We start from the raw sequence: 20,508 nt of genomic DNA on the forward strand, positions 1-20,508 counted from the left end.
ATAATAATAATAATAATAATAATAATAATAATAATAATAATATAATAATAATAATATAAAACATTTATTATATTAATAGAGCTTTCATATACTAATCGAGCCGAGCCTAAACGAGCCAAACTCGGATTTGTTTAATTTTTTTTGACAAACGAGCTGAGTTCGAGCTTTCTTAACAAATCACGAGCCGAGCTTGAGTTTATATACTAAGGCTCGAACGAGCTCGAGCTCGAGCACTATCGAGCTTGGGCTCGGCTCGGCTCGTTTACACCCCTAAGTTCTATGTACTATACATGCATTTTTGGAGGCATTTGACCTACTTGACCTCGTATATTTTTAAAATTCATTTTTAGAATGTCCATTTGATCTGTTAGATAAAAGTGCAAGTGAAGGGAGTGGGTGATACATTTGAAACGAAGTGAGCCATCAAAAACTGCAAATCATATATTCTGGGCGTGAAGTAATTATAAGAGGTTATAGATTTATATCATAGCTGTTGTAGAAACACTAAAGTCGGTCAGCAGATTCCCGTAATAGATTTGTTACACTAGCAATGTACGTATTCGTACTTCGAGCTTTCTAAGAAGTTGAATTCTTGTTCAATATTATTTGTGCGGGTTCTTCATTTACGAAGTAAATTAAACATTGCGGATTAGTTACTAACTATAGTTTTTGCATACCCCTTCATCTTCTCAATGTATGGATTTTTCCTTCTAATTGCATACGACTCGTACGTGTCGGGTGGGTGTGGTTATTATTAGTAATTTAAAAAGGGAAAGTAAAACGCGTAAACTACAATTGGTGTAACTAAGATTTAAGAGGGCTTCTAATCTAGCTAACAAAACAAACAAAGTTTCATTAACTTTTTTCCCTCTAAATAACAAGTAACAACATATCACTTTTACTAGAAGTGAGAGGAGGAGAATGAATTAAAAATTAGAATTTCCATTTCATTTTCATTTTTTATTTTCATTTGTTTGTTGTTTGTTTGTTGTTCCTCCACCATCCAACACCCACACCCTCCCTCCTTCTTTAGGGTTCCACCCCCCATCCATCCCTTCCCATCTCTCTAATAATCCCCACCCTTTTATATAAATTATATATTATTTATATATAATTTAATTTAATTAATCCAATCCAAGATTCATACCCACAAAACCAAAATTCAATTCAAAACCAAAACCAAAACCAACCTCCTCATCCCCATCTTTTAATAATTATTCCAACTCTAATCAAAAATCAATCAACTTTCTTTAATTCCCTCAATTAGATTTTCTTAATATCAATAAATTTCCAAAAATTAACAATCTTTTTGATCTGGGTATTTCAAAAGATTGGATTTTTCGAAGGTGGAGGGGGGGAATTTGTGCAAGAAATGTGGGATGTTCGAAGATGTGATGAATCTGTTATCTGTTTGTTGGAAGCCATTTATTAATAAAGGCGAAACAAGTAGTAATTCTGGTGGTGGTCCTTCTTCTTCTTCTGGTGTTAATGGAAATGTCAATAATGGCGGCGGCGATGACTTTGAAAAAGATGGATTGTTATGGTTTAAAGATATCGGGAAATGCGGTGGTGGTGGTGAGTATTCCATGGCGGTTGTTCAGGCTAACCAGGTTCTTGAAGACCAGAGCCAGATAGAGTCTGGTCCTTTTGGTACTTTTGTTGGTGTTTATGATGGTCATGGTGGTCCCGATGCCGCTCGTTACGTTTGTGATCACTTGTTTCAGAATTTTCAAGGTTTGTTTCTTCATATTTCTGATTGATTCATGGAATATATATGTTTTATATATATGTATGTGTGTTTGTATATATATGTGTTGTGTGTATTATTTTGTGACTGATCACCGATGAAATTAATGTCATTATGGTTTAGGCAATAATTATGTTAGGATATCTTTCGATTATGCCAATAGAGTAGGAATTTATAAGGGAATAAGTAGTTTTGTTGTGGCCATTACTTAATAAAAACGAGAAATGAAGACTTCTAGAATGGCACGCACGAAGATACTCAGAGTAGGGATCCCGCGCATTGTAAAAACAAAAACAGAACAAAATAAATGCTAATAATAAACATTGGCACAATAAAAGTTATTAAGTTCGTTTTTTTGGTACCGATGGCCACTTTCGTCGGAAACGTTTGGCTCTTTGTCACTCTTTATATGACGTGTAAATGAGCAGAAGCAGACTATTTATACACTTGAAACTGATTTTGACTTGAGTTTGGAAAAGTCAGATAATTACATGCAAAATGAACCCCTAAACGCCTAAAGGCACACTTTTTCTTATTACTAGAGTATATAGTCGATGTCAAAGATACTATTAACAATTTATGTTCGGAAAATTTATCAAACTATGTATGGATGTTTGGTGATACTTTAGACGTGGCTTTCAGACTTACTTAGTAGTGAATTATGTCGATTAATTTACCAAAAGTGAGTTTATCTTCCCGTCTCAAAATATAAAAAAGGTGTTAAATTGGTTTGGACATGTGCTTTGGTAGATTGATATGGTGACGTTTTCTCATTGACGTAATTGATTTACTCTATGAATGACTCAAGTTTTGGCGTTACTTTCTCTTTCCCATGAAAATGCAGTTTTCTGTCTTTTCGGATAATATCTGAATCCGAATTTACTCAATTACCAATTAGTCATCTTTATTTCTTACTCTTAGAAAGGTATTATGGATGTTTACCATAAGTAAATACTTATAAATAGTTGAGATGGTTATTTTTATTAGATTTAACATTTGCTATTCGTTCACATTGTTAGTAGTGGCATGATAACAGAAATACGACATGCATTGTTAGTTTTAGTAGAATGAATAAGGAGGATACTCATCTTCCATTTGAAGTTATTATATCAAACATGACTACGGAAATTATGTCATATGTAGAAATTTAGTTTTCTAAATAGAATGATATATGATATGGTAAGCATTTGCATACAATATACATGTTAGGAGACTTTTGACATTATTCATTTTTAGGTAACTTTTTAGGGAGTGTTTGGTAGGGAGATATTCAGAGAAATGAAATGAAGCAGGAAAAAGAATAAAGAGAAATGAAATACGTGGAGAAATATGATAGATTTTATTGTTTGGTAATGATAGAGAAATTGACCTGAGAAATGCTAGGGAGCATAATACTTTGTAACCAAATACCTTAAAAATTCAAGCAACTTTGCATAAACCCATTTAGATGAATAAGTCTAACCAAAAAAAAAAAAACCTTCTAATTATCATTTGATTCATTTCCTTGCATTTCCCCCCATTTTGGATGGAAATCGAACCATAACAAAACTATTACTTGAGAAATGTGTATTTTTCCACATATAATATTTCCCATGCCAAACAGTCTAAGTGAAATCATATCCATGTCTCCTATTTCAAATCTCTTTACCAAACGCAGCCTTATATTATATCTGTTGACCAATTACAGTAAAATACAACCGGAAATGAGTCAGCAACCCTTTTTTAGGACAAATGGGTTGAGTTGGCCACCTCTAGGTTTTTCTACTTAGGGTTTAGACTTTAGAGAAAAAGAAAAGATTTATACGTCACTGTTCTTAGGTTTGGTATTTGTGCAGCAACATCTGCTGAGGATAATGGTGTTGTGACCCCAGAGACGATAAGAAATGCGTTTCTTCAAACGGAGAATGGATTTACCGCTCTCGTATCTGAGTTATTTAATGAACGACCAAGCATTGCAACCGTCGGATCATGTTGCTTGGTTGGAGTAATATATCAGCAAACTCTTTTTGTTGCCAATCTTGGAGATGCGCGTGTTGTACTTGGTAAAAAAGTCGGTAACACGGGAGGTATGGCGGCCATACAGTTGTCATCAGAGCATAATGCCAATCTTGAGGAGGTTAGACACGAGCTAAAAAATTTACACCCACATGATCCGCAGATTGTTGCCTTGAAGCATGGGGTCTGGAGAGTTAAAGGCATTATTCAGGTTATTTCTATTGCTTTCTTTCCTTGAAATTAAATTATTCTTGTTTCATAATTTGCTAATAGTTTATATCTTGTATCATATGTTTAATTATTTGTCTGTGATAATAATTTGATTTTGTGTTCAATTTGATTACTCTAAATGCATACTTGAGTGAGCTCCTGATACAACGTAAACTAATGTATTTGTGGCGGGACTTACGTACAACGTTGGGTATCAGTGTGCATACTCTGAACTTATTTATATTTCTGTAGTGAAAAAAAACTGAGAATTCCTCTTATGTTTTGTAATTCTAAATACAATAGTCCTTTTAATTTTTGAATTTATCATTACTCGGAGGACATTACAAAGATCCTGTGTGTAAGATATATATAGTATAAACCATATTGAATAATGAAAATACGCTAATATCTTTTATGTTTTGTAATTCTGACTACAGAAGTCTTTTTGATTTTCGAATTTATTTATTACTCGGGGAGGGCATTATAAAGACCTTATGTGTAAGATATATATGGTATAATCCATATTAGTGGCTACAAAGCAACATATTTTATGATTTTTGGCATGAAGTCCATTAAAATCCATGATTTTGTTCGTCTCGTTTGTATGAAGCAAGGATAAATTATGAAGTGATCATGGGACTTACATAGGTGAAAAGAAATGAAGGTATGGTTTGACCCACAAAACATATTATAAGGAATGCAAGAAATGGCATAACGAATGGAACTGTAATTGAATGATTTATTGTAACTAACTGCAAGTTTTTTGTTCAAATAGTTGCTATGAGAGGCCAAACATTTGATACACGCCATTTTATACCAATCAAATGAAGTTCATTTCATTATTTTCCTTCTTTTTCTCACGCTGTTGATTGGTCCACATCACATGCCACATGTATTTGTATATTGTTGCTTGTAAATTTTTTGCAAGTGTAGTATTTGTCTTCTAAATGTTGAGTATGATGGCATAGACCCATAGTTATCCGTCAGGTCGTTACAAACATAGGTCTTTTGGATGTAGCTTTGTGTACGTTTTGGAGGTTCCTTGGATAGTTGGATTTAAGCTATTTGGTGTGACAAGTACTAAAACATATGCAAATTTAAGTTTTTAGCTGAAAAAAAGGATTGTTATTGACGAGTAAAATAGGTTATATACACTTAATTTTATTTGTTGGTTCGTAAGTTCGTGCCATTCCTGATGTACTTGAACTTCACGTTTTTAGAACCTACACATTGCATATATTTGGAACCATATATGTGATGTTGTCAGGTCGAATATTGACTATAATAGTATACTTGAATATTTGAATGTGGTGCAGGTTTCAAGATCCATTGGGGATGTTTATATGAAACACTCGGAGTACAATAATGACCAAATTGCACAAAAGTTCCGACTTCCTGAATCAACGGTTATGCCTATCCTGTCTGCCACTCCATCAATTCTTACTCATGATATCCACCCAAGTGATTCTTTTCTTATATTTGCTTCTGATGGTTTATGGGAACACCTGAGTAATGAAGAAGCTGTGGAAATCGTTCACAATAATCCACGTGCCGTAAGCTTTTCTTGCCTTTTTTCATATTAGTTTTATTTTCAATCATTATAGTTATCCCTGCTGCTGTTTTTTGTGATTATATAAGTGATCTATCTTTAATATATAAGTGATTGACATATGTATTCATATGTGTGTGTATCATGCTTTAAAAAACAAACAAACAAGTGCAGCCACTTGTGATCAATAGTGTCTTAAGAAGACCTGCTCACAAGTTGTGTTTAATGAGAACTTTCGTAAGTAGTATTCATTGTGTGATACCGAGAATGCTATTGTCACATTTTTATACACGCAGTTTGTTTTAAGGTTATCAAACATTTTAGGAACATGTCCAAAATCATAGATCTGAATTTACCTAAGAGGTATATTATATGATTATCCTAGAATTTTCTCAAGAGGGCACTAATATAAACCAAATCAGTCCAAGATACAGTAATTGGTGTTGGTAAGTGGTAACTACATCATGTGTTGAAATTATAAATTTGTACGATATTTAATGTTTATGATCTTGGCAAATAAGAGTTTGTCTTTAAAAGTCGAAGTAAAACAAAGGGAGAGCAGAGGGGGTACTCTTTTGCCACCGTCTTCATATTAGCCTTCTTTCTTCTTTTTTTTATGCAAAGATGTATTATTTTCTAGTTACTCTTTGAGCAACTAGTTATTTGTGGCAACGATCCAGGAAACATACTAAAATAGAACCTTGATAACTAAACTTACCTAGGTTTGTTTTTTCTTTTTTGTTGGGTTAACCTAGGTATCCAACCCTCTTTGCCTGCCGAATAATTCCAGGGCGACCACTCGCTTTGCGAGTAGCCTGGAGTTGTCATTGGTGAACCTCCGTGGCCACAAGGAGGTATATTTTTTTGCTCCTAGGATTTGAACTTGGGACCTATAGGTTTTTCCCTGTTATAGAGACCAAGCTTTTTCCACTAGGCTACCGCCCTTGTGGTTAACTTCAGTGGGTTTGTTAGCTACTGTTTATTTAATTTCTGCTTGGAGCATAAGGCAAATAGTAATCCGTACTTTATAGGCGGGGAAATGGTCATGTTGTATGTGAATCTCAGCATGTTTTGTGTTTCGGCATTAGTGACCTACTGACTTCTTGTATAACTTCTGCCGCCTATATAAACCTATTATATGTGTGTGGGCTTCATGTGTAAAAGCATATCTACAAGATACCAAACTGTCAAAGCATAATGCTGTGATACTTTTCATATAACTAGTTTTGCTTGAGGTGTAACCCATGAAGAGTATTGTGGATGGTTGTGTTGTTTCAGGGAATAGCCAAGAGGCTAGTGAAAGCTGCTCTACAGGAGGCTGCAAAAAAAAGAGAAATGCGATATTCTGATCTACGGAAGATTGATAAGCGGGTTCGGCGTCATTTCCACGATGATATAACTGTAATTGTATTGTTTTTAAACTATGATCAGATATGTAGAGGTTCGGCCAACGGTCCTAACGTCTCTCTTCGAAGTGCATTGGAACACTAAATGTACTACTACTATCAGGCGATTCAAGGATGGTTTTTGTCATCATTCTAATGTTGATATAGAGTTTAAATTTATCTCTGAGGCGATTGAAAAAAAAAATAGAAAAAAAAAGTTAGAAAAGAAAATTATGGGATACTGTTGAATCATAAGGGTCTTTGTAATACCTTGATGTTTACTATAACCATTCTTCATAAATGTCAAAATTTTGCCCAAGCCTTCCCTTTTTGTTTCCTATTATGTTGGGTACTAGTACTACAAAGAACCTTCAGATTTCTATCTAATACAACATAACAAGTAGTACGTATTTAAGTTATTTTATGATTCTGTAATTTGGGGGTTTGATAAACTTAACACATCTATGTTTCTTCGGATCTTATTGCATGCGTAATCGGATCATTATTGAGAATCAAAATATCACTTTGTTTAGGCTTTGTTTCGCCAAAGCCACCTTTTGTTCAATCGTCCAAACTCCAAAGCTCAAACTTGATGATCCACTCTTTTCGTGAATTTTCTTTTCAGGACATCTTGTTTTTGAACTTCTTAACTTTAGGTCAAATCCATTTTTGATCACTTTTTTCGGCGTTAATCCGACCTTTCCCATGCATTTCTTAGGGTTTTCGGGAATGACACGTCGCATTCCAGAACGTTTTATTGATCTTTTTTTGAACTTCCTCTTGCACTTGTGCTTAATGCACTCGATCTACACTTGCATCATCCCTAAGGATTAAACTTAAGATCTTGAGTAAAACCGTGAATGACTCTAAGTAGCTGGGCTGATCATCATCGGCTTTTAAAAGCCTTTTACATACACACTTTTAGAATGAAATAAAAATAACAAAAATTATAAAATTAAAGACTATTATATATTCCGTTGTTTATCTGCAAAATATGTTAAGATCTCTTATATTCTTAACTTAATCTTTGCTTGGGAATATTGAGTACATCTTGTAAACAATGGTCTTCAAACAGTAATAAGCTTATCAGCATCTTAGTAATAAATAGCACAACAAAACCATATAAAAATAAATACGATAATTGATCGCGACATAAGCTTACCACATATGTTGAAGTTCATGGTTATGAATAGAAACCATGGCTCTAATATTCAAACACGTGGCACCAATCAGTTATTTACATTTCGTGCGTTCATGCCCATAGTTTGTCAAGTATCAGATTTAAGATTTCGGGTTTCGGTTTCTGGGTTTTTTTTTTCCTATATATGTTTTCATATAGGAAGCTTTTCATTATTTCCGGGGTTTGGTTTTCATTTTTTTTCCCTATATATGCTTTCATATCACAAGAATTTGGTTATAGTAGGTTTTGTTTTTCAGTTTTTTCCACATAAATATTGGCTTTCATATCAAGATTTTGGTCGTTTTCGGGTTTTCGCTTTTTCTTCATATATATGCTTTCACTAGTCCTAATATCCGTACAATGTACGGTAGCTATATATATTATATCATAAAAAAATTCAAATCATTCTCATACATGATTTGTGAGAATGAAATAAATTATAATTTAAGTAAACCAATTATCGAAACAAAGTTATAATACACAGTAATGATAAATATAATATATGTTTAGTTAAAGTTTTGGATTTATCTTAAGTTTTTACAATCACATCAAAATCGGGACTTGTAAGCATCGTGGATGACGACAAATACTCTTGTGATTTCGAATTGTAAACTCAAAATTTTGAAGTATTCATGTTAATAACTTATTATAAGTAATATAAGTAATAGAAGTTGACGAATTGAAAATAAAAAAAAAAAATTATGAGTGAAAACGATGAAAAGGTTATACGTAATTTGTTTTGTATCTATAAGTTAAAAGTTATAGTTTAATTCTAAGTCTAATAAGAAAATTGAATCTATATAAAATTCAAAAACTAATTTAATAAAGTAAATAAATTAAAAGGACACGTGTCGATCAAGGATTATGCCACGTGTCATTTCAAGAACATCTCAATCATTTTTTATTTTATTGGTAGATGTAGATGTAGATTTAGCTAAATGTAGATTATTATTATTAGAAATTATATTGGAGGCTACGATTAGTTTTAACAATAAAGCTATTCAATAATTTTAGACTATGATGCACCGAAACTCCAAACAGGTAGGCATACCCGTTTCGGAAACTCCATGGGAACGGGAACTCATACGAAACCCGTACGAAAAGTTTCCTTGAAGTTTATATATATACACGAAACGTTTCTGTGAAGTTTTCATACCGTATCTAATTAATATTAGGGTTTCAATGAGTTTTTTTTATTTCAAAAACGTCTGTCATCTTGTGACTATGCATACCACCAAACACAAACCAACTAAATTATACAATGGAGATCACCATCAGCCTTTTTCTATTCCAAAATTGATTATTAAAAATTTAATTCGCGATCATCGGTCACCATCAAACATATATTATAAAATTATACATATGTAATTATACATAATCTCTCAAGTCTCAAGTGTCTCTCTATACAAAATCAATATATATTTTTTTTATTACTTATGGTCGTATCTTTTCCGTATCCGTATCCTAAATTTTTTAGTTTTGTCCTTCCCCGTTCCCGTATCGTTCCCGTGCCGCTTTGCCGTATACGTTTCGGTGCTACATAGGTTTTAGAATTCTAGTTAAATATGGACATGTTACTTCGATAGATACGTACTTACTAGTGCTTAGACCCGTCCATTGGACGGGTAGTCTCAAAATATATTAATCAAAGCTAAAAGACTGGAATCAAGTTTATTAAATAGATACTGAAAAAAATTTATGGAATTGTGGATGCTCCTTATTTTTGGTTCCATAATAGTTATATGTCGTTGCTGTTCAATTTTTGTTTTACGCTTCGGTTCGAAATCATTTTAAGGTAACCATCATTTATTTTATTCATACTAAAAATCCTAAGAGTTAATATAGGTTACAAATACAAAAGTTAATATGTAATATTTAAATTAGCCAAGTCATATAAAACTTAATTAATACGAAATTTAAAAAAGAAAAATATGAAAATAAATTTCATATAAATATTGATTCTAATTTACCCTTTGTTTTTCAACTTTAATATTTAGATTAGCCAGGTCATATAAAACTTAGTTAATACGAAAACTAAAAAAGAAACACGGATGTAAGACCCAAACTCTTTTGCATAAAAACCGTATTTTTTTATACAGAACACCACTGCGGCGCAGTGAGAAAAAACCAACCCACTGCGGCGCAGTGGAAAGTCTCGGAGCAGAAAACCAACAAGCCCACTACGGCGCAGTGGGTCTGAGGACTCCCCCACTGCGGCGCAGTGAGGCACCTGCACAGAAACTTTCCTCAAAATTTATCACATTTCCTGCACTTTCCAAAAACTCATTCATTCCAAATTACCATTTCAAATTCAAAAGAACCTGTAACCTGAGATTACCATATACATATTTCATTGTACCAAAACACTGTACAACCCATTTATAGGGTTACTCAAACTATGATACAATGGGTTAAACACCCAACCCATTATCACACTAAATATACACATGACCATTTACAACCCAAACTACTAAACACTTTACATAATTTCAAGTGTTCACATCAAAAATGGATTGATTAGACCAAACAAAGTTTGTATCAAGAGTCAAGTGATCAAGAAGGGATTGTCTAGCCAATAACCCAAAATGTCAATTCTTCCGAACTTCAAGACTTGAACTCTAACTTCACGTCACCGGCTCTTTGTCCTTGCTACTACTACCTATTCCTATAAAACATCAAACAACTATAGAGTAAGCTTTAAAGCTTAGCGAATACATATGAATATGACCAATATTATCTTTACAATGCTAAGGCATACAACAAATTAAGCCATTCAATTATCAATCAAAACAATAATAACAAACAAAGCATAATCATGTCTTTTCTACTTGGCCAAGGATATATGCTAGTAGGTATCTCATCATCTACTAGTCTTACATATAAAATGTGCTAGTAGGTACATCATCATCTACTAGTCTTACATATTTCACACAAATGGTGTCATAGTGATTACTCATCTATGAACTTCATATCACAACTATGAACACATACATATGTATTCACCTTGATTTTGGTTAATAGACTCTACTTGAATATTATGCACAATAATATGCTCTTCACCACCTACACAATGTACAATATATAGCTATGAGTTCTACAAACTCATTTCCTTCACAATTGTCTAATTAAATTCATCATGACTTCAATTACTATGGTGTTTGGCTATTCAAACTCTTTCATCATAAGTTCCATAATCAATTTCATAATATTTCTAGCCAAACACCTAAAATACATAGTTTATCATCATGGAGTTTTACCAAAAAGACTTTATTTTCAAAAATCCCAATTTTCCTCTTTTTAATTTCCATTAGGGTTCATCAAAACTTCTCAAATTTCATAACCAAGAACCCTAATTTCTTTAATATAAAACCCTAAATTATAAATGAATAGTTAATAAGGATTACTTACCTTCCAATAACAATAGTATGATTAAAAATCAAATTTCCCTTCTCTTTTTCCTGAAGAATTTGACCACCACCACCAAAGTACAAACCCTTACTTTTAGATTTTTGCTTCTAAGAATTATTATTGTAATTATTAATTCCTTCTTTGATAAATTTGAGGTTGATTGCAAGGTAAATCTTTTTGATTCTTAATTCAGAATAATTTTGAAGAAATTTGGAGGTTATTAGATTAAAAATAAGGAATTAGGAACCATCAAGAAGATTGTCTGGCTTTTTCTCCCTCTCTTGCCACATTTATTTCAAATAAGAAGGTATAATACCCACTAGCCACTAAAATCCCAACTAAATTAACCCTTTTTCTTAAAACAAAATACTATGAAATAAATTAAATGTTAAAACAATAAAAAGGGTAAATTTTCTATTACCTTAAAATTAGTGGGGTGTTACAACGGAGTCGTAAATGATGGTTAACATGTGTTGGCTTAAGATTTTCAAATTGAACTAATGTGTTCATATTTTTTGTTGTTGAAGAAAAAACCATAACGAACCTCAAATTAAATTAAAATAAATAACAATAACAATAACAATAACATAAGAATTCAATGTTAAACAATAACAATAATGATTAATTATGTGCAAAGTATATAAAAAGAAAATCTCTTTTGTAGTTGATCGTAGCTTCTTCTTATTTTTGTTGTCGTACGTGAGTTATATTATAGATTACCAATAAACCAAAAAAGTGTAAATCAATTATTTATAAATTTGGTGAAATTGTAAATTGATGATGGAAAACCAAAAAGTGTAAATTAATTATTTTTAAGTGTAAATTGGTGATGAAAACCAAAAAGTATAATTACCTATTTTTAAATAGGGTTAAAGTGTAAATTGGTGATGGAAAATCAAAAAGTGTAAGTTAATTATTTTTAAATTGGGTTAAAGTGTAAATTGATAATGGAAAACCAAAAAGTGTAAATTAATTGTTTTAGATTGGGGTTAAAGTGTAAATTGGTGATGGAAACCAAAAAGTGTAAATTAATTTAGATTAATATTAAAAAATTAGAGGATTAATAAGGATGAAGGATTAAGCTAAAGGAGAGGGATTAGGGGTGCCAAGTGTACCCCCAACCCTCTCTTTTAGTTTTATTATAGATTATTTTATAATAATATATTTAATTAATTTTTAAAGTATTAAAATTTAAAGTGACACATGTCGTTTGAAGATTATGTCAAATGGTGTTTTAATAAAGCATCAATCATGTTTTAGTATATTAGTAGATATTGCAAGCTTTTGCTGATAGTTAGTTTCGATTTTCAACTTTTTCCCATGTCTATGCATGCTTTCATATCACAAGCTTTTGTTCGTTTTCTGGTTTTTTTTTTCTTTCATATGTATGATTTCATATAACAAGCTTTTGGTCCTAGTTGTGGTATTACTCTTAAATATATATAAATTTGATTTGACAAACTTTTTCGTATTGTCATTGACTTTTTGATTATTATTTAGTTTTTCAAGAAATGTTAAATGAAACCCTTAAGACTTCAATTAATGAGTATAAAAAAATTATACATTTTCATATCAAAAATTCACCAGTTGAATTTTATGATGAATGAAGTCTTTAAGGGTTCCTTTAGCAAAACCATTTTTAATTATTGGGTTTTCTTCTTGAATTTTTTTGCTCGGTTATAAAACCGAATAAATAGCAAAGGCAAACACATTTTGAGCAACCATTTTTATGATATAGTGATTTTGATATTAGTCCTAGATACACTAAAATTGAAATGATAAACTTTTTAGTAAACAAATTTATGATAGAATGGTTTGGTGTTACCTTTTGACTTTTTGTTTCATTATAATTGTTGGGCTTTTTTAGTTAAACTATTTGCTTGATTGTAAAATCGCATCGATAACAAATGCAATCACGGTTATAGAAGCCCCGCAACACGCACTACAAACAATATTGCATTTGTTCACAGTTTTAGGTGAGTGTGAACAAATTAAAAATTTTGTCACGCTTTTTAGTGTGTAGAAATATATTGAATTAAAAGTGTTTGAAAATTTCTTCACACTAAAAAGTGTGTATAAATAAAAGTTCACACTTTTTAGTGTGAAATTTTAAACTTATTTTGTCACACCTCATTTGTTCACGGTAACTTTTTTAGTTACTGTGGACAAATGAAGTATGACAAAATAATTATGAAAGTTCACACTAAAAAGTGTGAACTTTTATTTCTACACACTTTTTAGTGTGGAAAAATTTCCACACACTTTTAATTTAATATATTTCTACACATTAAAAAGCGTGACAAAATTTTTAATTTGTTCACACTCACCTAAAAGTGTGAACAAATGCAATATGATTTGTAGTGACGGGATAATACTTTATGGCTATGATAAATTGACAAACATACATATATAAAGAATAAGTTAAAATCCTATATACTTTCAAATTTATTTGGTTTTTGTGGGTCAATTTATCACACGAAACTGTAAACTAATTACAACGTTTGATTTTTTTACGAAACTGTAACTCAATCATAAAACCGAACCGTATATTTGATCTGGTTTTTAATCGTTTGGTTTGATTTTTCCTTACCTTTCTTAGTTGAGACAAATGTACAAATATCATATGTAGCAAAAATATTAATGGGCACCAAGTTTTGTTTCTATCTTCATTTACTCTTTTTGTCTTGTCAAAGGAAAAGTTTAAAAGTAATAAAGATCGAGAAATAAAGTATCAACGGCTATTATTATGGCTTCCACTTTTAACATTTTGTAAATGGTAAAAGAAAGATGGAGCGGATACCATTCTCTTCTACTCAATTATATAGGCTGCACTGCTTACTTTTTTTTTGTTATGGCCCCCTTTCCTTTTTCTATGCTTAGAAATTTTAAGATTTTTAGATACAATAGTGTTTTTAATCATATGATACACAAGCTATTAAAGCCAGTATAGGATTTTAAAATTCTGACCCGACTTTTAGAATTTAGAAATTTTTTTTTAAAACAGCATTTAAAACTTATTAAGAAAACGCTAGTAAAAAACTAGCAAGTACAAAGCACGATCCAACAATGAAAGGAACATAATAAATTTCAACGATACAAGACAAACACACCAGATGCTGACATCTACTAAAGTCAGAATGAAGATCCCAATGCAACGCCAGAGGAAAGACCTCCCATGAAAGAAACCGAACACCCGTTGCATTATACCACAAATGCAAAGAGATCTAACCCGCATTCTTTGTTCATCTCTTTAAGGCACTATGTAGGAGAACGGTATCCTTTAAGATCCCATAATATCTCCAAATCTTAAAATCGTTAGGAAAATAATCTTTCCATTTGTGTAATTGTGCGAGAGAAAACGGTCCTTGAACAATATTCCCTTTTGGATCTTTATAACTCCAACATTTATCAGGATCAGCTCGTCGGTAGTAAGAGGACCAACATAATCAAATCACGTAGAACAAGACTCTTCAGCATTTTTTTGATCAGAAGTGATGTGCGAAATCTAGCTTTAAAATTTATAAAACACGAATCACTGGAAAACTGACTACAACACACTCACGGGCAATGTACCCGTTCGTATGCAGTATAGTAACCGGCAAATCCGAGATCGTTCACAAGGACTTTTTGTAAGCAATTGTTTTAAGAAATGTGATTCAAGAGAAAAATGGGGGTTTTGTGACCGAATTGTCACTTTGCAAAGTCAGTTAAATTTGTTAGTAATCCCTCAGCATTAATCGAAAGAAGAGTTTGTTGTTTTAAACAATAGTTTAAAGGTCACCCATCTTGATTTCGCTCGACAAAATGTTAAGATTGCACGTTTGATGAAGTTCAAATTCAATTTAGTGATTAAATGACCGAGACTCAAATTAATCGCCAACCCCGTACCCGTCAAGTTAACAACTTATTCGACTCTCTTGTATAAACTAGTTTCATTATTAAGACCGGTACCCCGAGACGCCTTTTTATAACTTCTCTAGTTTAACAATGGTTTTGGTCATTTCAGATAACAATTTTGCCTATTGATAGTACCCAACCATCAACCCATTAATTCTTATCAAATATTAATTACCCACTACCGTACCCGTCATAGAACCAATTGCTTCTAACCAAGCAATCAAAATAACTTATACCCAAATCCTAGTCGTCACTAAGCAATGAATACAAGTTATCCGCAATCAATAATTGAATAACAAAGAATTAATAGATTAAGATCACGACAACACGTTAAATCAAATCACTTGAATTAATAATTATTGTGCAATCCCTATATAATGTCTCACTCCATCAAGATGGATGAAAAGGCGATTAGCCACTCATATTAAATATGAAATAACAAATCAAATAGAGAGAATTCATCGTTACCGAATGATGATAAATGAAAACAGTGAATGAAATAAATCCAATCGTAATCTTGATCTTCAAAGGTAGAAGAATTGATGAAAAGTCTCATTTTTGATCCTCAAAAACGGCTGGAAAAGATGGAATAGGGTTTTGGAATGATTAAGCAAGCTATTTATACGTTTCCAAAGAATTTGCCCAGATCCGGACCTAGTTCAGCTTCACGTTGACTTGTTGACGTCCAATGATTTAAAGCTGAAGGTGTTGCGGGGAAACTTCATAAGTTGCGGGCAATGATTCTCCTCTGTTTTCCAATTGCGGGGCAACTCCCCACTTTTCAGCTTTGACTTTCGTTGACTTTCCGCTATCTTCATCCAAACACTCCAGGAATCATCCGTTAGCACTTATTTCACCTAAATAATGTCGTTTTCTCCAGATTTACACTTAAACACCTGTCAGTAGCCTGAAACACTAACAAATACCATAAACGCACCAAATGTATACAAAAACGACTTATAAACCATGCTAAAACAACTATATTCATTGTGGGAAATGGGTCTAAAATACGACATATCAAATCCCCCCACACTTAAGGTTTGCTTGTCCTCAAGCAGATCCAAGCTGAAAACAAATCAAACCTTGGTACATTAAGGAACCACATTTCAGTAATCAAAAAGAAAGCTCAACCATAATCAAGAATGAGAACAGATGGTTAGGCAATTTTAATCTTAAATGAAAACCGGAATGTTTGACAATACTTGACTGATATACACATCTAATATAAGAGGCACATCTAATGCTTCATCTGCTTCAATAATCACAAAATCGACAGGAAAAACCAAACCGCCCATCTTAACTAACACATCTTCTAGAATTCCCATTGGTCTAATTTCAGATTTATCGGCCAAATGGATTTTCATTTTAATCGGTTTCGGTTCTCCTAAATTCAGTTTAGATTAAATCGATGAAGGCATTAGATTAATACTTGCTCCTAAATCGTTTAAGGCTCTTTTCACAGATAAATTACCAATCTTACAAGGTATGGTAAAACTACCTGGATCCCCGCGTTTTTCGGGCAACTTACATGTCACTGCTGCTGAACAAACATCCTCAAGCACTGTAGTTGTCACCCTCGCCAGATTTTTCTTATTCATCAAGATTTGCCTCAAACACTTTGCATAACCTGGCATCTGTACAATTGCATCTAAAAATGGAATGTTAATATGCAATTTACTGAGGTGACTCACAAATTTATCCATTTGTTGCTTTAGTTTATGTTTCACCAATCTCTGAGGAAATGGGATTTTGGGCTGGTACGGCTTTACTTCAGGTTTGTCAGCCTGTTTTGATGGAACGACCGGTGTCTGCACGGCTGGGTTCGGCTCCATCTCTACTTCTTCAGCAACATCCTCTTCTTCTTCATGTACCTGCGCAAGCGGAGTAGATTCATCAGGCGAATGATTTGCAAAAATATACGTATTACCTGATCGAGTTGTGACGGCATAGACATGCTCATTTCGAGCATTGGGAGGGTTTTACTTCGATCCCGATCCTTGATTGTTTTGTTGAGGCTTAGGATTCGGTTGAGTATTGCTTGATAGAGTATCGGGCTGCCTAATCGAATTTTCTAGCCTTTCGAGCTTAGCTTCTATATCCTGGAAAGTCGCTTGAGTACTCTTGGTGCTCTACTCAAGCTTATTAGCCAAACCATCCAATCTGGTAGTCATAGCATCCCATTGAGAGGCCATCTTCTCATTGGTAGCTTTCTGAGCACCTACCAAATCTTTCATGATATCTCTCAATTCAGCATTCGCATTCTGCTGATTGTTGAACCTGCTAAACCTGCTTCCACTAAACCAGAATTATTAGCATTAAAATTAGATGAAGGAAAAGAAATACCTGATGACCGGTTTTGATAACCGGTATTCTGATTAAAGTTCCCTTGCTGATTCTGGACATAGTTAACTTCTTGTGCCGGCTTATCCGGGCAATCCTCTGAATAATGCATGTCCCCGCAATAGTCACAACCATCAGCAATCACCTTAACATCCCTTTCAATGCTTTTGAATCTCACATCTTGGTTGTCAAACCTCTCGTTCATCTGCTTTGTGAGGGCTTTGACTTCAGCAACCAAGCTTGATTCTTCACTACTCTCCAACTTCGCCATAGTCTTACTACCAGTTCTCTTGCTTACAAGCTCTTCGCGATCAGAAAACTCCTTAGCCAAATCATCTAGGATTTTGTAACCCTTAGTTGGGGTCACATTGTTCAAACTACCCCCAAATGCCCCGGCTAGTTCCCTTCGAGTTCTCTTGAGCAAACCATCATAGAAGATTTCAACCACTGCTTCTGTGTTCAGATTGTTTCCTGGACAATTCCTGATCATTTCCTTATATCGTTTCCAAGCATCCACTACATCTTCCCCTGGATCTTGAGTGAATGACCGAATCTTATTTTCCAACTGTCTTTGAGTCCTTATAGAACAGAACTCATCAATAAACCCAACACGAAGCTCATCCCAAGTTGTATACAAATCATCTGGTTGCTCCTTGAGCCATGCCTTAGCTCCTCCACATAAAGTGAGTGGAAAAAGCTCAAGCTTCACATTATCATCTTGGTTTGCGCCATAGTGGTAAAACCTACAAATTTTCTCAAACCTCTCTAGATGGCCATACGGATCATTGTTAGTTACCCCATCAAACTTCTCTTCCTCCACACTTTTCAAATGACTCCCTTTGAGAGAAAAGTTAACTCCGGTGGTTGGAAGGCGAATAGGAGTGCCCCTATTAGTAGGTACATTTCTCCTACGGTCACCGTAAAGACGGTTATTGGGGTTTACCGGTTCTTGATCACCCATTCTCCTAGCTCTAACTGGTTGAGTTACCTGAAGATTTGCTCTAGGAATTTCTGTTGAATCTGGTTGATGAGTTTTATCCCGATTATCTTCTTCCTCTGAGCTATCACCAGTTTTGAACAAACCACTACCTTCGGAGAATTTAGAACTTAAGAGCACCTCGGACGTTGAACCTTTCTTTGAGTAATGTTGATCCAAATCTACGTCCGGGTTCACGGTTTTCGGTACCTGAATCTATGTTGTTGGTGTTTGAGGGTTCCGTGTTGTTTGATCTAAGTAAGCATCGTCTGGCTTTCCCTGGATTAGATTGAGGACTAAGCAAAGGTCTACCAGAGGCTCTTGTGTTCATCAACTACAAAGCACCTGCACACGCACCACAAGAAATACCGTTAACCGCACCAGAAACTAACCAAACAAAAATAAAACAAAAATAAAATCTATCTATTAAAAACAAATAACTTCCTCACAAATGAATGCAAGGAAGGATCGAATCACAAAACGAACAACTACTTAATTTAAGTCCCGGCAGCGGCGCCAAAAACTTGATGTGCGAAATCTAGCTTTAAAATTTATAAAACACGAATCACTGGAAAACTGACTACAACACACTCACGGGCAGTGTACCCGTTCGTATGCAGTATAGTAACCGGCAAATCCGAGATCGTTCACAAGGACTTTTTGTAAGCAATTGTTTTAAGAAATGTGATTCAAGAGAAAAATGGGGGTTTTGTGACCGAATTGTCACTTTGCAAAGTCAGTTAAATTTGTTAGTAATCCCTCAGCATTAATCGAAAGAAGAGTTTGTTGTTTTAAACAATAGTTTAAAGGTCACCCATCTTGATTTCGCTCGACAAAATGTTAAGATTGCACGTTTGATGAAGTTCAAATTCAATTTAGTGATTAAATGACCGAGACTCAAATTAATCGCCAACCCCGTACCCGTCAAGTTAACAACTTATTCGACTCTCTTGTATAAACTAGTTTCATTATTAAGACCGGTACCCCGAGACGCCTTTTTATAACTTCTCTAGTTTAACAATGGTTTTGGTCATTTCAGATAACAATTTTGCCTATTGATAGTACCCAACCATCAACCCATTAATTCTTATCAAATATTAATTACCCTCTACCGTACCCGTCATAGAACCAATTGCTTCTAACCAAGCAATCAAAATAACTTATACCCAAATCCTAGTCGTCACTAAGCAATGAATACAAGTTATCCGCAATCAATAATTGAATAACAAAGAATTAATAGATTAAGATCACGACAACACGTTAAATCAAATCACTTGAATTAATAATTATTGTGCAATCCCTATATAATGTCTCACTCCATCAAGATGGATGAAAAGGCGATTAGCCACTCATATTAAATATGAAATAACAAATCAAATAGAGAGAATTCATCGTTACCGAATGATGATAAATGAAAACAATGAACGAAATAAATCCAATCGTAATCTTGATCTTCAAAGGTAGAAGAACTGATGAAAAGTTTCCTTTTTGATCCTCAAAAACGGCTGAAAAAGATGGAATAGGGTTTTGGAATGATTAAGCAAGCAATTTATACGTTTCCAAAAAATTTGCCCAGATTCGGACCTAGTTGCAGGGCAACTACCAACTTGCGGGGCAACTAGGTCCAGCTTCACGTTGACTTGTTAACGTCCAATGATTTAAAGGTGAAGGTGTTGCGGGGCAACTTCATAAGTTGCGGGGCAACGATTCTCCTCTGTTTTCCAATTGCGGGGCAACTCCCCACTTTTCAGCTTTGACTTTCGTTGACTTTCTGCTATCTTCATCCAAACACTCCAGGAATCATCCGTTAGCACTTATTTC

General features: G+C 33.7%; 1 protein-coding gene across 1 annotated transcript; it reads left to right on the forward strand.

Annotated features, from left to right (window-relative positions):
- Positions 1-965: 965 nt before the first annotated feature.
- On the forward strand, positions 966-7,205 carry LOC122607267 (probable protein phosphatase 2C 42). The gene is made up of 4 exons (XM_043780203.1): positions 966-1,734; positions 3,583-3,953; positions 5,269-5,505; positions 6,780-7,205. Exons 1-4 carry the CDS (start codon positions 1,380-1,382, stop codon positions 6,990-6,992), a joined length of 1,176 nt encoding a protein of 391 aa, XP_043636138.1. The 5' UTR covers positions 966-1,379; the 3' UTR covers positions 6,993-7,205.
- The last annotated feature ends 13,303 nt before the right edge of the window (positions 7,206-20,508 follow it).

Source organism: Erigeron canadensis, chromosome 7 (assembly GCF_010389155.1).
Source record: "Erigeron canadensis isolate Cc75 chromosome 7, C_canadensis_v1, whole genome shotgun sequence".
Lineage (NCBI taxonomy): Eukaryota > Viridiplantae > Streptophyta > Magnoliopsida > Asterales > Asteraceae > Erigeron > Erigeron canadensis.

Bases quoted from the DNA above. Each gene is read 5' to 3' on its own strand.
- LOC122607267 (XM_043780203.1), top strand. From the start codon at position 1,380: ATGTTCGAAGATGTGATGAATCTGTTATCTGTTTGTTGGAAGCCATTT. The intron at 1,735-3,582 runs GTTTGTTTCTTC...GTATTTGTGCAG, and splicing joins CTTGTTTCAGAATTTTCAAG to CAACATCTGCTGAGGATAAT. The intron at 5,506-6,779 runs GTAAGCTTTTCT...GTGTTGTTTCAG, and splicing joins TTCACAATAATCCACGTGCC to GGAATAGCCAAGAGGCTAGT.